This window comes from Asterias rubens, chromosome 6 (assembly GCF_902459465.1).
Source record: "Asterias rubens chromosome 6, eAstRub1.3, whole genome shotgun sequence".
Taxonomy (NCBI): Eukaryota; Metazoa; Echinodermata; class Asteroidea; order Forcipulatida; family Asteriidae; genus Asterias; species Asterias rubens.
The window spans coordinates 2,557,219-2,573,282 of record NC_047067.1 but is presented as its reverse complement, the minus strand read 5'-3'; the positions used below and the strand labels follow the sequence as shown (position 1 = coordinate 2,573,282).

At 40.2% G+C, this 16,064-nt stretch overlaps 2 protein-coding genes across 4 annotated transcripts; one reads left to right on the top strand and one right to left on the bottom strand.

Annotated features, from left to right (window-relative positions):
- Nucleotides 1–1,059: 1,059 nt before the first annotated feature.
- On the bottom strand, nt 1,060–7,551 carry LOC117291275. The gene is made up of 8 exons (XM_033772906.1): nt 7,476–7,551; nt 6,795–7,051; nt 6,000–6,171; nt 5,181–5,618; nt 4,350–4,640; nt 3,421–3,702; nt 2,665–2,843; nt 1,060–1,905 (listed from the first exon to the last, which is right to left on the bottom strand). The coding sequence occupies exons 1-8, from the start codon at nt 7,549–7,551 to the stop codon at nt 1,780–1,782; spliced, it is 1,821 nt and encodes a 606-aa protein (XP_033628797.1). The 3' UTR covers nt 1,060–1,779.
- A 1,732-nt stretch (nt 7,552–9,283) lies between these two features.
- LOC117291113 (zinc finger protein 112-like) lies at nt 9,284–15,546 on the top strand. Of its 3 annotated transcripts, none has more exons than XM_033772647.1 (6): nt 9,284–9,527; nt 10,367–10,455; nt 12,001–12,119; nt 13,282–13,380; nt 14,078–14,387; nt 14,421–15,546. In XM_033772647.1, the coding sequence occupies exons 1-6, from the start codon at nt 9,313–9,315 to the stop codon at nt 15,344–15,346; spliced, it is 1,758 nt and encodes a 585-aa protein (XP_033628538.1). In that variant the 5' UTR covers nt 9,284–9,312; the 3' UTR covers nt 15,347–15,546. The 3 variants fall into 3 exon arrangements, with proteins under 3 accessions (XP_033628538.1, XP_033628537.1, XP_033628535.1); XM_033772646.1 differs by having other exon boundaries at nt 14,078–14,856; nt 14,887–15,546; XM_033772644.1 differs by having other exon boundaries at nt 14,078–15,546.
- Nucleotides 15,547–16,064: the final 518 nt, after the last annotated feature.

Below are 16,064 nucleotides of genomic sequence, written 5' to 3'. Positions count from 1 at the left end.
GCTCAAATATGCATACAAATCAGGAATCTTATTCCTCCATGCTCAAATATGCATACAAATCAGGAATCTTATTCCTCCATGCTCAAATATGCATACAAATCAGGAATCTTATTCCTCCATGCTCAAATATGCATAGAAATCTGGAATCTTATTCCTCTATGCTCAAATAATTGTATGCATACAAATCAGGAATCTTATTCCTCCATGCTCAAATATGCATACAAATCAGGAATCTTATTCCTCCATGCTCAAATATGCATACAAATCAGGAATCTTATTCCTCCATGCTCAAATATGCATACAAATCAGGAATCTTATTCCTCCATGCTCAAATATGCAAACAAATCAGGAATGTTATTCCTCCATGCTCAAATATGCATACAAATCAGGAATCTTATTCCTCCATGCTCAAATATGCAAACAAATCAGGAATGTTATTCCTCCATGCTCAAATATGCATACAAATCAGGAATCTTATTCCTCCATGCTCAAATATGCATACAAATCAGGAATCTTATTCCTCCATGCTCAAATATGCATACAAATCAGGAATCTTATTCCTCCATGCTCAAATATGCATAGAAATCTGGAATCTTATTCCTCTATGCTCAAATAATTTTATGCATACAAATCAGGAATCTTATTCCTCCATGCTCAAATATGCATACAAATCAGGAATCTTATTCCTCCATGCTCAAATATGCATACAAATCAGGAATCTTATTCCTCCATGCTCAAATATGCATACAAATCAGGAATCTTATTCCTCCATGCTCAAATATGCATACAAATCAGAAATCTTATTCCTCCATGCTCAAATATGCAAACAAATCAGGAATCTTATTCCTCCATGCTCAATGCATACAAACTAACTTGGCAGCTGGCAACTGTAAGGGCGCTGCAGTTGATAGTACATGTATACAAAATTGTGACAAATGAAATAAACGTGGAATCTGAGCCTTTCTCAGCCATCTGAAAGCACACATGCAACAGTGGTGTTTTTTCTTTCACCAATCGATGACAAGTTGAGTCCAGATTTTCACAGATTTGTTATTTTATGCATTGGGTTGGGATACACCAAGTGAGGACACTGCTTTGACAATTACCAAAGGTGTCCAATGCTTTAAGACAAAAATGCAAGTCTTATAAGTATTTAAATTGCTGTGTTCATTTATTGATCTTTTATTCCAATGGAAACTATTGACGTTTAGTTACACCAAAGTAGCATGGCTGAGTAGAATAATATCATATACATTTAACTGTCACAAATCACAACTTGTTGTTACTTTTCGTCTGCCTGCACAATCCAACACAAACTATACGCTGTTGTTACTAATAGTTAGAACATCTTTCTACAGAAAGATAAAAATTCGAGCTTTGAAAAGATGCACAAGAAACGTTAACGACCAGGCAGAATTTCAAAATGTTGTTAATCACTAATAAAAACGAAAGTGAATTTTATTTCTTGTTGTTCTTTGTTCGTTTGAATAATAATGTTTTTCAGCTCTACATTGCTCGTTACTCAGTAAGTTTTTATTGTAACAATTATTTTGAGTAATTACCAATAGAGTCCAGTGGAGTCCTTAATAATCTAAGTCACACTTAAAATTGCTTATGTTTGTCCTTTCAAATTGTTGCTACACTATCTCTAAATATCACATAATTATTGACTTGCTTGTAAATCTTAAGAAACTGTTTTGTATTAAAACATCACTCGTCGTCGCGTCCCAGTTTTAAGACAGCCACCATTCTTGAATCTTTGTCCCGTGACAATACTTTCTAATGCGGCTTACAGTAGTAACGTACGAATAGATACTTGTGTGTACCTTCGCACGGGTTGCCGAATACGTAGTTGGTTGCCTTTACGCTGCACCATCTCTGGTTCTCACATTTATTCTTGACGATCTGGAGAGACGAACCAAAATTAATTTTAAACACAAAATCTTGAAGCTGTTAATTTGAAAACTGCTTATTTTTGAAAGATGATCCTCTGTTATAATTTTTCACTGGTAGTCAACGTTTGAACAGAATAATATGTATTAATGAACTAGAACAAGCTTGCGATTTGAACCTATGACCTCATTGACCTACGGAGTATCGATCGATGGCCGATTTCAGAAAGAGCTAATATTGTTCTTAACTGCAAATCAATCACAGTTGCTAAGTAAAAAGTTAGTTCTGATGTTACTGTATGGATCCCAGGTGTGCCCTCAGTGTTGAACTTGTATAAAGTTTACTTTTTGGGTTGTCACGTGACAATCATTCTCGTGTTCCTTAGCTCTGTCTTGAAAGAGCAACTTATTGGGATACTTTGCAACGCTTGATCTGGGTATGCGCACATTACCGAGAACAATGTAACATGGTGTATGGTGCCACCTAACGTTGTGTTGATCAGAGCCCATTTTGGGGGGCTCTGCTTTCCGTAGGCAAAGAGTCGGCGTTTACACTCACAGAAGCAGGGAACTCCGCTTTTGCCAACCATACTGATTTTCACCGGACCGTAAGCGCCAATTTTCGGCGGTGAGCCGAACCATGAATTTTGACCCCCCTGCTTATACACACGTGTTTTTCTCTGCTACGCTGATGTTGCAACCCAACAAAATAATGAAACTGGTCTGCGGAGTTTGAATGTAGAAGTTCGTAGCACTTATTTTGTCCACTTACCGAAAGGGCATTTTCAGCTTTGCAGTTGAAGTCCAACAAGTGTTGGCTGTTGCACACGGCACTTCCGTGAACACGGCCGTAGAGGGCGTAGTCGATTTTGATGATGTGCCCAGTGGGGCAATCAATGCCCAAAGAACCTCCTTGACAGACCGATTTGTAGACCATTATGGGATAGTCACCTGGACAGATATGTGAAGAAAAAATTACATAACAGTGCAACACTTTGTTCTATCTACTACAACCAGACTGTTTTAAGGCATTGACACGTTTGGTAATTACTCAAAATTAGCAAACAAACTTACTTTGCAAAGATCAACAAAGACCTGTTTTACACAATTAATAGATGATTATTTTCTCACTTCAATAATGTATCTGAGATTAAATTTATGCAAGAGGGCCCTACCGATGTAGACTTGATTCAAGTCCCATTCTCGTGCGAGAGGTATCTAAGTACATCCAACGTCAAAATGTAGCAACTGCGGCACAGGTTGGGGGAGTTATCTGATGTTAGGCGATGGGATTAGAAAAAAGGGACTCTCACGGGATTGGGACATGAGTCAAGTCTAATACCAATGTAGAAAAGTTGATCTATACAAAATCACCATTCATAGACCATTTCAGAAAGAGCTAATTCAGAGACCATTAATTCGAGTTTGCTTTAATAACACTAGTGCCTAGTAACCTACGTTTTAGTAAAGTACAAAGAGAGGAAAAAAAAATTGCATTCGTTAAATAATTATGTATAAATTCGCTTACATTTATACCGGACTCTGAGATATCTTGGTCCCCCGTAGCAGCAGTCTGAGAACCAGGCAGTCGTAGCGGGCACCTTGCACCACCTCTTCCCCTGGCACTTGGTATGCACGGCGGCAAGCGAGTTCTCCGTAATGCACTCGTCGCTCCCGGCAGACCCGCAGACATTCTCGCCTGCGTACCGACCGAAGTTGGCATCTAGGATGTTGACTCCTTTACCGGCTGGGCAGTCAATTTGGAGCCACGCCCCATCGCACACTGTCTTCACTATTCCTGTATCGCGACCTGTTTTTGTGAAAAAGAAGAAACAGCACGCTTTTATTAATTTGTTTTAATTTTTGTTGATGTCTTAAACATTGTTTATGGGAAATGTATGATTTAAATTGTTGGGAAGTTTCACAGCAAAGTCGAAGCTTTACAATGACATTCATTGTTTGTTTATCTCTCAAAGGCAATTCATCTTTGGTTTTTGGAACCGTTCGATTGTTTTAATGTAAGAGCTTTGCAGTTATACACAAAATTCTTCTGTGAAAATTTCATTTGAAAAGGTGGTCACGTTTTCGAGATCGCCGAAACTCAGGAGATAATATTATGCCCACGCAGGAAAAATAATCCCTACAGGAACACAATCTGAGAAGCGTTACCGCGGTTACGCGTCTTATATTCAAATTGTTGGATATAAAAAGTTATATCTATTTCCATAACTGTAGTACTTCGCAGTCATGTTTCTCAAAAGAATGCATTATACTAGCCACAGATGCTGTACTTCTTAACGCATAAGTTTATATTGCCACTAATTTTAAGAGTCATTACCAAAAAATCAACTCCACGGGTGGCATGAACTATACAAAATGGTGCATTTCTTTCCTCTACAACGATTAAGCTGCCGTTTATCTAGGAGGAGATGTGTAAGAATTGCAAACGATACTCACAGATGTAGAAGGCATGGAGGTACTTGGTGGTACCCGGACATGGGTCACCGAAGACCCCGTTGTTAGTGGTGAAGGAACACGCCGTTTCACCCTCGCATTTGTCCCGTACAACCTTCAAAGAGTTCGAAGCCCTGCATTTTGTCGTCAAGATGGAGCTACTTGGGCAAACGGTGTTACCGGGTATGATGCGACCGTAGACGGCATCAGCAACGTGGATGGCGTGACCCGCTGGGCACGAAAGACTGAAGACGTTGTCCTCACATACTCGGAGTGCTTGGAAGTTGTCTTGGGCTGTTTATTTAAAAAGTAATGGACAATATGAAATGAAACCAATGTTCTCTTAAGCTTCGTAATTATGTTGTCAATGTTTCTTTTATTATTTTGTTTGATGGTGATGCTTATTTCATTTTTAACAATTGTGAGTACAGAACTGTTCTTTGTCTATGGCTGCAATTGGGCCTTTTCAAAATATGTTGGACACTATACAGTGCTCTGTTTGGTTTAGGTGTATACCTACAGATTTGCCCAAACATAATGGTGTCTTAAAAATAGTCTTGTGTCGGCCAAAATTGCTTCGTTGCAATGTCTTTACGCAATCTCTTCTATAATGTTAGGTTTCAAGACACACATGATTCACATCAGGGACTTATGACAAAAAGGACAACATGGCCCTCGTTCGGTGAAGGTCTCCAGCAAGTTGGGGAGCATGTACAAAACCAAAGGAAGCTGTTGCCGAAAGCTATACAAACAAAAGAGGGACAATAGGAGGTCCCGATTGCTGAACGCTTCTAAAGGTTTTTCTTATTTAATAACTATGTTACCGAAACTTACCAAGACATATAATTGGAGTGCATACAGTCCGCACTGAGTTAGCAGTCAGCCCCCAACGTCCAGAAACCCCGTCATCAGGCGACAGAGTGACGCACACATACGGGTAAGCCCCGTCAGTGCAGTCGATGTTACTCAAGTCGAATGGGAACTCAGCGTCGTAGAAAGACACTTGCTTGTTGTCCGTGAGTACCTGAGTCTGGTCAATTTTGTGGATTGTACCGATGACTTGAGCAGTATTACCCACGCCGGTGCTACTGGTCGACAGGAAGGCAGTGAGCTTGAACTTCGCGATGGAACCTAGGGAGTTGAGCTCCTGGGCGGCGCCATTTTTGGGAGTGAAGTAGACGCATAGCGATAATTCGACGATTTCTCCATCGACAATGATGGCATCGCGAGGTATGTCGACATCGACGTAATCAAGATCAACTCTCACGGGTTCTGCAAAGTACCGGTAAAAAATGAAATATTAGTTGATCTTTAAGTCATACAAATAGTATTAAAGTGTTTTTTTTTTTTCGTCACAAAATTGTGGCTACGGTGTTCACTTTTCACAGCAGCAGCAACAATAGCAATAACAACAACTACAACACCACCGTCAACACACCAACAGCAGTTGCAGCAGCAACGACAACGAAAACATCCAATAACACAACAAAAGTAGCAGCAGCAACAACAACATCAACACCTCCAACAACGAGGACGACGACGACGACGACAACAACAACGATGACAACAACAACAACAACAACAACAATGACGACGACGATGACAACAACAACAACGACAACGACATTAACAATAGCTTGAAATTGGACATACTTGGTTTGCAGGTGATATAGACGCATCTGGTGAGTGCAGAGGATGTACTTGGCTGCCAATGGTTGGCAACGACATCCGCTGGGCTGAGGGTCAGACACGCATACGGGAACTTATTGTTGGAGCAATCTACTCTCGTCAAATCAAACACAACATCAACGTCAGGGAGAACCAGCTACAAATCAAAGAGAAATGTAAATTTTTAGGTTCCCAATTGACGTCAAACAGTGTAAAATCTCTCATCTACTGGCAATATTGCATTAATTTAACGGTTCTCTGTTGTGTGCGTATAAGTGAGGCATCCGGGAGTTTAATAGTTTTGTGTTTTCTGTTCAAATGAGTCGATGAACCACGGCCCAATTTTACCGAGACTGGGCCGCTTATGCACTAAAGTAGCTTACCTATAGCAGTGCTTAGTGGATTGAGGTTACCAGCCAAAGCATTTTTGTTGCTTTTTTAAAAGCAACAATATTCATAGCTTCTTTAAAGAAGCTCTATGAAATCGGGCCTTAACTTGTCTGGATAGGGAAACCAGACTGCTTGACACATCTCAAAGCCAAAACCCATAGTTGCGCAAAGACGCACACATTGGGCAAGTCAAGTCTCATCACTTTGATACTTGCTCCTTACAGTAAAGGCTGAGGCGAAAGTATGTTTATGGGCCCATTTGTTATTTTATTTTTCGGACAGCTAGCCTGGACTGATGGTCAAGAACACAGCATTATCAAAATAATAAGTGCAAATGTTGTCATCATTAAAAAACCAGTTTTCTCAGGATAGGGTAGACCCGTTGCATACCTGTCTTCCATCAGTCAGTGGTTTCAGTTGGTCTGCGGATGGAATCACTCCCGGTGTCACAGCAGTGGGATTCGAACCCTGCTGGCCCGTAGCGAGGAAAGCGACCAGTTTGTACCGATCGCTTGTAAAGCGGTTCAGGATGTTTGAAGCTCCATTTTTAGGGGTGATGAGTGCACGGAAATTAACTGGTGCTCTGCCGCCGTCAACAATGATGGAGTTAGCTGGGGTGTCTATTCCAACGCGATCCAAATTAATATCTGTAAACATTTTTGTTTAACGAATCAAATTATAAAATACAGTGACATAAATTATGTTAATAGCTTTCTAATTGTGTTGATGAGAAATGAAGAAAGAAATCAAGAGTGCAAGATATTATTAAGACATTTAAATCAAAGAAGTGAAGATGGGCAGGTCACCAAGTAAGGAGGTATAACAGCAGGTGGTCATGCAAAACAACCAAAATGGTCTCCAATAAACCGGAAAAGAAAAAGAGGGAGACGAAACAGAAGATGGAGAGATGAACTAAGTAAAATGAGGGGCATTGCTTGGCAACATACAGTGCAGGACAGAGTGAAATGGAAAATTAGTGAAGAGGCTTTCCTCCTGCAGTGGACTGAAATAGTATAGACAGACAGAATTGTTTTGATATTACTGGATATTTTCAGGCAAGGTTAATTTTACCAAGGTATCGAAGTCCGCCGAGAGCAACGTCCGTGAGACCCAAGACCAAGACAACAATGATGCCGTTGATATTCATCTTTACCCCCGCTATCAGCTATCAAATCGAGCCCAGAGCTGGCAAAAATCTAACTTCCCACTTCTGCAATACAGTGGGAATAATATGGTGCAACTCAGCTACAATCTTTCTATTTATAATGAATTACAACTGTACACGTGTTGCCGAAACACTTCCCTGGTGCAAGAACTGAGCATCGTGGCTTAAGAGCGGATATCACTTCCACACTGGACCATACGATTCTTTTGTTTATGACAATATTGTTTTCATTTTGAAGAACTCTCTGGTTTAATAAGTGCTGGAAAACTATGGCGACCGTATGGTATCCATCAACTTAACTCACCAGATTTTGAGTTGGAAGGACTTATAATAATAATTGTGGTTTTTACCCATACACCAATGTGTGTTAGCACTGTATACTCTTTTCCGAGTCCTGTGAACAAATATCACAGGCATAATTACTCGGACGGGATTCGAACTCACGAACTTTGTAATTCTAGAGCAGACTACCGAGATTGCCCGGTAGTTAGAGGCAGTCCGAATCCTACAAATTGGACTATGTTTCATTTTGGATCAGAGCTATATACGGAAGATTTTTTCTTTTTTTTACGATCAATACAGATAATAAAACACCCGGCACTCGGCCACTGACGATTGACCAGGAGTACGGTCTAAGGGACCCGCCCATTTCTGGGTCAGGATGACCCGGTATAAGCGATTTTTCAAAATGTGATTGTATAACTGGAGTTCTAGCTGTGTCGGTTCGACCCATATTCAGGTATTTTTTGACACACTTCTCGGTACTGACCCAAAATGAGTCACACCATACGGGACAAATCTGAATGTACGGACCTGCTATTGCATGGGACATCGACAATAAGTTTGGTTCAAGTCTCATACACTTGTCACAAGAACATCAGTGGATCATATCGCCATTGCGAGTGACCGAAGAAGGTCAACATGACGACCCGTCAGTCTGAGTCAGACTGCAGGAAGTGAATCTTCCCTTTCGAGTCAGCTGGTCACAAGTGTATGAGCAAGAATCCGGGTCAAATTCGATTTTACAATAATTATTATAGGGGCCGAAAACAAGATGGAAACTTCCCAGTCGCTCAGCTTGACTCTGTTTGCCAGCTTTGCAACATCCTTGGATTGAGACTACCATCCAATAAAAAATGTAACTGAATATGAGTGGTTCTTCAACCTGGGTTACATTATGTTCGAGGACAACTTCCTGCCTCAATTCTCTATCCAGATGGCCAGGGCCCCCTTGATGAAGTTGTCAATTGCTCTTTATTTTTAAGTTGTTACCCTCACGCATTGCTCTTTTTTGATGAGACTCGGATTCCCGCGATACAAGTTTGACCCGGGTACTCTCCTGGGTATGATACGGGCACCGTCGTTACCAATGAGCTCCTGTCTTTGACCAATGTTGCCCTTAAATATGTTAAATACAAAGTGCAGGGTTGTTCAAGAATGCTGCTTTCGAACATGATCAATCATGAATGGTTTAACATGCTTATAGTCCTAAACCTAAAACTAAGAGCTCCCCTCCGGTTCTTCCAACGCCCCTCCCGTTATCACTGGTACTGAAAGGTCGAGCATGATGATGACGACTTTGTCGTGTCAATGCATCTTCCTATACATGTACTATGTACGAGTTGACTACTGACTGCATTGATGCTGCAGTTGGTGCTGTATATAAGGTCGGTCGAGTGTGTCACATCAGATTAGAGCGTACACACATGCGCATGATGCGGTGTAGACACAACAGCAACAACAATGTCTAGTCTAAACTTCAAGCTTATTCGTCTTGGATCGTGTTTACATGATCAGTGGTTGAAGGAAAAGACACTGTTCCAGACACGGCTCAATGCCGAGAGACATGCAGATGAACTCTTAGATTGTGATGAAGTTTCTGCGGGGGATTTTCTTGATCATTTACTCGATGTTCATCGGCGAATGTGTCGAGTTTGTAGTTGCAGAAAAACAACGTCGTAAGTGCCAACTCGACTCTCTTGCTCATATAATTTTATTCTGACTGCTGTCTGCTGATGAAAGACCATGGAGCAATAAACTAGATTGCTCCTTAATAAAACCAATTTGTTGTTAAACTTGGTACTGGTAGGGGATTGACTGAATGCGTTCGTTAATTCTCGTCTTCTTCTTTTAAGTTTTAGTTATTTTTATACTATATAAATCAAAGTTCAATTCAAACTTGCAACTTTTTTTTTTTTTAACAAAACAACCAACAAAGTTTTGATAGGTAAAACTTGGTTGTTTTGAATTGATTTTAGTTTTGTTGTAATTAACTGAGACCATGTTAAATTGGATAACTTTCTGTATGGCACCACCACTTTTCACTAATTTTTCCAAAAAGGGATACCTCATTCACACATTGAGGTAAATTAGATATTATATTATTTCATATCAAATGAAAAAGTGGTGGCGCAATACGGAAACTTTTCCGTCAAATATGACGTTTGGTTTGAATCTGAAATGGTGGATGAGGAGGTGAATGGTGATGGGGGTTGGGAAAGTTACTAAGGTTTATTAAAAGAACTTTTTTCTTTACGCAAGTCTCGTTTAGTGTTAAAAGACCCCTTGATTCAGGCCTGCATGCGTGCTTCGTTTTTGAAAGGGCAAGGGCACCAAGGCATATCTCCTTGGTAAAGGGCACCCTAGGAGCAAATTTCTAAAGGAGCATTTCAACTACACTTGGTTCAACAATGGCAGTGACCAGGGGCAAGTATCGGGCCTGCCTGACTACATTATACTATAATAGCGTATAATAACTTTTTATAAAATAACCTTTTAGGTGTTAACTTTTTAACAGAAACTCAAGAAGTGAAGTCAACGAGTCAAAAGTCTCCCTGTTGTCTCCTGCATCAGAACTTCCAACACCTCATCAAGTTTTAAGAAGTGGTAAGCATTGTAATACATAGCTGTTAACCTCTGGTTCTCACGATATCATAATGTTTCTGGTTTTTATGAACACTTTTCGAATCAGGTCCATTCAGTAATGGCCTACTGGCCCTACCCAGGCTTCAGTTCCATTGCAGAATGGGAGACTTTCTGGGACGATAGAGGGCAGCAGACTTACCGGGTAAATCCATTGTTCTCAGAATTATGCGCATGTTCAGAACTACGTAAACAATGGAAATTTACCCGGTATGTCTGCTGCCACCTAGCGTTGGAAAGTCTCCTATTGGTGCTGCTGATATGTGACCCGCTACGTGAAAATGAGTCAGATGTTGACAATTTCAAGAACTAAGTTGTATGCATGGCTGGAAAGAACACACCAGCAGCAGTAATTTGGTATAATATGTCTGAGCTTTGGGGTGTGTCGCGTTGCTGAGTTACTCCCGTTTAAAATTAGCCAATACATAATTTGTTCTGAAAAACGAATTACAAGTAAAGTGATGTTTTGAACTACCATTGCGCGCATAAGGATACAAATTAGAAATAAGTTTGATCACAAAATTGCTGTATTCATAGCTTTATAACCTAAAGGTAAGTGTTCTCAAGGTTAACCATGCAAATAAAGATCTTAAAAAGTAAAAAAAAAAAAATTATTATTATTTTTTTTTTCACATTAAACTGTCCATAACTTAATAATGCATTGGGCGACATCTGACTCATTTTTACGTAGCGGGTCACATATTTGTGTGTTTGGATCCACTCGGACTATAAACAACATATTTTAAAAGTAGGATTTGAAACTTTGCGTGGTGGAAAACGATATAGAAAGATTTGCAATTTGGCTCTGGAAAGAACCGTTGGTTTCAACTTGACGTTTCAATCAGTATGCTCTGATCGCCTTCTGCTTCTCCAGAAGACTATCAGAGCATACTGTGCGAAAGGTAGAGTTGAAACAAGCGTTTTTTTTTTAGAACCACCCGAACTCATTTAGAGATTATCATTACATGGTGTTACCGCAAACCTTTCTATTTCATTTTTTATGCAAAGTCTTCTGACCCCCAAATAGTGCTGCTGACCTGTTAACTTTTAACCCTTAATGACGATACTAGGAGTAGGAACTGCCTTTCCTCGGACCTGCCAGTCTAGATGATCTTTTGTGACCACAGGAGCAAATGAACTTTAATGAACTTTGTAGCGTGTCATGGCAAAGCGGCTAAGAGCACCGGATTCAATCTCTTGTGTTTGATCAGCAGAGTGTGGGTTCGAATCCCGGTTGTGACACTTGCTACGTAAAAATTGGGGAGGTACATGCTGTGCTTTCTGCTCTACCAGCCAGGCTTCGGACTGATGATACCCAAGCTTACATTTGTATGGACTGTAAAAGGGGTAACCCTGTTTCAGCCCTAGGAGTAGGTGGCAACGGCCTCTGGAAAAAAATAATTGTAGCCCACACCTTGAAGTGGCCTTCCGGCCTTGTGTGTCTGGCGACAAAATAATAATTAAAAAAACCTATTAATTCTTACTCAATCTGTGTTTTTGATTTTACAGGGGAAGTTACAGGCTCGTGTAAGACCACCACTCCAGAATCACAATCAAGGACTGCACAAGTAACTGCTGATTTAACGTCACCGAGCACACAAGATGGTTTGGATCACTCGGAGGAACTTGTATGTTTGGAGTTGACTTCACATCAACTTGTACCAAAAAAATGTCTTGCACCAATCCACTCTAAGTAGTTACAAACACTCTTTCATTATTCATCACATTTGAAAAAAAAAACATTCTCAATATGGAAAGGTTTGCGGTAACGCCTTGTAATGACTATCTCTAATGAGTTGGGTGGTTCTGAAAAGAACTGTTGGTTTCAACTCGACGTTTCGATCAGTATGCTCTGATCGTCTTCTGGAGAAAGCTGGAAAAACATTCTCGTTTTACAGAATAGTAATCCAAAATCCACCAAACTTTGGTGCTAAAGGGGCAGAGTAAGGAAAGAGGCAAATCAGACAAAGGACATTTACAGATAGGCCATATTAAAAAAGCTATGTCAGACAATTTGTATGCATTTTGCGGGAACTTTTATGGAAAAAATGTATGGGAAAAATATTTTCTCAACGTTTACCTCTAAAAGTGGTCCAGTGTAGCACAGTGGTTCGCTGTTCATGTGCTAGTTACAAAACCCAGGGCCGATTTCACAAAGATCTAAGATTGATCGTAACTGCAAATCAATCATAGTTTGCCAAGTAAGGTGTGATATCACAATTTAAATCACTATGGTGATACTGACAACTTGTCTTGCGATGAATTTGATTGCCTTGTGAAGTCGGCCCCTGTACCCAGTTTCATTGGCTCTGCTTACCATTCCGTAAGCCAAGAATCTGGGCTTATGGAAGCAGGAATTCCGCAAAACTTGTCTGTGCTCAGCAAGTTATTGTGCTTGCAGGGTTTATAAAATTGGGGCCTGTTCACTCTGGCAAATTTAAGAGCAAACTGAGCAGACTGTGTTATGCAGATTTAAAGGCAGTGGACACTGGACACTATTGGTAATTACTCAAAATAATGATTATCCCAAAAGCTTTTTTTTAATACGAGTAATGGGGAGAGGTTGATAGTATGAGAAACAGTTTCCTCTGAAGTACCATAGTTTTCGAGAAAGAAGTAATTTTCCACGAATTTGATTTTGAGACCTCAGATTTAGAATTTGAGGTCTCAAAATATTTTCACAGTATGTTATTTTATGCTTATGTTGAGATACACCAAGTGAGAAAACTGTTCTTTGACAATTACCAATAGTGTTCAGTGTCTTTAATACCTTTTCCCCCCTAATTTCAGACGAGTCAAGTTGAGAACCAGTTCACCAACAGTGTGTATAAAGCAGAGGTCAGAGATGAAAGGTCACCGATATGGATATCAGATGATGAAGAGTCTAATGTAAGGGTTTCTTAAAAAAAAAAAAATCATTCCATATTTACTTTAAGACAAATTTTCTAGTCCTTTTTTACAAGATCATGGTTGATCACTTTTTATTATATTAAAAAACCACAAGGGAAGTTGACTGGGTAAGGTTTAAATGATTTGGGGTTAAATTTACTAGAGCGGGATTTGAACCACCAGGAAAAGAGACAATATGTGAATGGATTTATAATACCTTCTATCCATCTTAAAGGCAGTGGACACTATTGGTAATTGTCAAAGACTATCCTTCACAGTTGGTGTATCTCAACATATGCATAAAATAACAAACCTGTGAAAATTTGAGCTCAATCGGTCATCGAACTTGCGAGATAATAATGAAAGAAAAAAACACCCTTGTCACACGAAGTTGTGTGCGTTTAGATGGTTGATTTCGAGACCTCAAGTTCTAAATCTGAGGTCTCGAAATCAAATTCGTGAAAAATTACCTCTTTCTCGAAAACTATGGCACTTCAGAGGGAGCCGTTTCTCACAATGTTTTATACTATTAACCTCTCCCCATTACTCGTAACCAAGAAAGGTTTTATGCTAATAATTATTTTGAGTAATTACCAATAGTGTCCACTGCCTATTGTCGTTATCAGTAAATTGAGTCAACTCAAATCTTCTCAAGAATTTTTAATTTTGTTTTTATTTATTTTATTTTATTGCACAGGACAACCATGGCAGAATGCTGCAGACAGAGACATCCAATGTCATTCCAACTGATATTCAGATGTCATCCGAAACCACTGAAGGTCAAAGGTCACATTTCGACCCTTCAATGTCAGTCATGGAATCTTGTAGAGTCCACGATGCGGAGCAGTCTGATGCAGTGGGAAGCAAACCTGCCAATCACAATCAGTTTATGTGCTGGGATTGCGGACAGATGTTTGATAATTTGACACACCTCCAGCAGCACTGTAATAGCAGCAACTGCAGCCAGAAACAAGGAGCCGTCATCAACGACTACAACAGAGCGAGTGTGCCAATGATTGATGACAGCCACATCTCAAGTTTGAATGCTGGACCGGCCACCTCCCAAGATCCTTCAACTCACACATACAGCCAGGATCACTCGGAAACGGACATACCTACCAGGGCTTTTAACAATGATCTAGGCAACAGATTCTTCCAACGGAAGCGGAGATTCCATACCAACATCAAGCCGTTTGGATGCGCCATCTGTAACAAAACTTTCACGCAGTTAGCTGCACTTAAAGAACATAGACATGTTCACGATGATGTCAGGCAGTATGCATGCTCTATCTGCAATAAGAGGTTTAAATATCGGAGCAATCTCTACGAACACCGAAAAACCAGTCACAGGGTGACGCAAACTGTTGTGTCAACATATCAACCAGCGAGGGTGCAAAGTATAAGTCAAGTATCTGAAACAATTTCTTCGCAGGGAACTCAAGATCTTAATCATACCCGTCAATTGCCTCTTGAAGAAACTATATCCCAAGGTGCAAGTTTTACGGAGAGTCCGCCACAACAAGCGGAAAATCACCCACATTTGGAAGGGGTTCAGAGTGGTATCGCCATAAACCAGGTCAGATCCCTCGCACAGCCCAACTTCTTCACGCTCGACGATCCAAAGAAGTATGTTTGCGACATCTGCGGTCGACCGTTTGCTCAGAGTAACAATCTAAAAAGGCATCGTCGGACTCACACCAAAGAGAAACCCTACCAATGCGATGTGTGCTTGAAGTCCTTCACACAAAGCAACACGATGAAGGAGCATAAGAAGATCCATTCAGATCAGAAAGCCTATGGATGCGCCTTCTGCGGGAAGCGCTTTAGGCAGCGAAGCAGTCTGGACAAACATAAGAAGTCTTATGCAACAACGGAGGATGTTGCGTGCGGACTTTGCGGACAGAAATTCAAACAGAAATGTACTCTCAGAGTTCACATGGCCAACCATGTGATTTTCTTGCCGTGATGGTAACAATTATAAAACTATGCCAATTAGGGTATATTTAGTTATTTATACTATAACTCAGATTGGTACATTGACTCCAATGAGGACCATTTTACCAAATTATGAAATCTTAGTGCACTTGTTTTGATCTCTTAAAGACACCGGACACTATTGGTAATTGTCAAAGTCTAGCCTTCACAATTGGTGTATCTCAACATACACGTATGCATAAAATAACAAACCTGTAAAAGTTTGAGCTCAATCGGTCCTCGAAAGTGCGAGATAATAATAAAAGAAAAAACACCCTTGACACACGAAGTTGTGTGCTTTCAGATGCTTGATTTTGAGACCGCAAAATTCTAAATCTGCAGGTCTCGAAATCAGATTCGTGGAAAATTACTTCTTTCTGGAAAACTACATTACATCACAGGGGAGCCGTTTCTCACAATGGTTTATACTATCAACCTCTCCCATTACTCGTTACTAAGAAAGGTTTTATGCTAATAATTATTTTGAGTAATTACCTTTAGTGTCCACTGCCTTTAAAGGGGTCATGTCGTTATGGTAAAAAAAAGTTCTGTTGGCTGTACATGGCTTATGAACCTCACACAGTTACTGCACACAACCTTAAGGATTCGGTCTGTGGGTTCAAGCTATTGTAGTTCTATTATGCCCTTTTAAAACAATTCTCTTGTGGGGTCCAGCTTAAACAAAGTAATATCTTGTGAGGTCCAATGTT

Excerpts from the sequence above, each read along its gene's own strand:
- LOC117291113 (XM_033772644.1), top strand. The coding sequence starts at position 9,313 with ATGTCTAGTCTAAACTTCAAGCTTATTCGTCTTGGATCGTGTTTACAT. Across the intron at positions 9,528-10,366 it reads AGTTGCAGAAAAACAACGTC|AAACTCAAGAAGTGAAGTCA; the intron begins GTAAGTGCCAAC and ends ACTTTTTAACAG. Across the intron at positions 12,120-13,281 it reads TGGATCACTCGGAGGAACTT|ACGAGTCAAGTTGAGAACCA; the intron begins GTATGTTTGGAG and ends CCCTAATTTCAG.
- LOC117291275 (XM_033772906.1), bottom strand. The coding sequence starts at position 7,551 with ATGAATATCAACGGCATCATTGTTGTCTTGGTCTTGGGTCTCACGGAC. Across the intron at positions 4,641-5,180 it reads CACTCCAATTATATGTCTTG|CCCAAGACAACTTCCAAGCA; the intron begins GTAAGTTTCGGT and ends TTAAATAAACAG. Across the intron at positions 3,703-4,349 it reads CCTCCATGCCTTCTACATCT|GTCGCGATACAGGAATAGTG; the intron begins GTGAGTATCGTT and ends TCACAAAAACAG.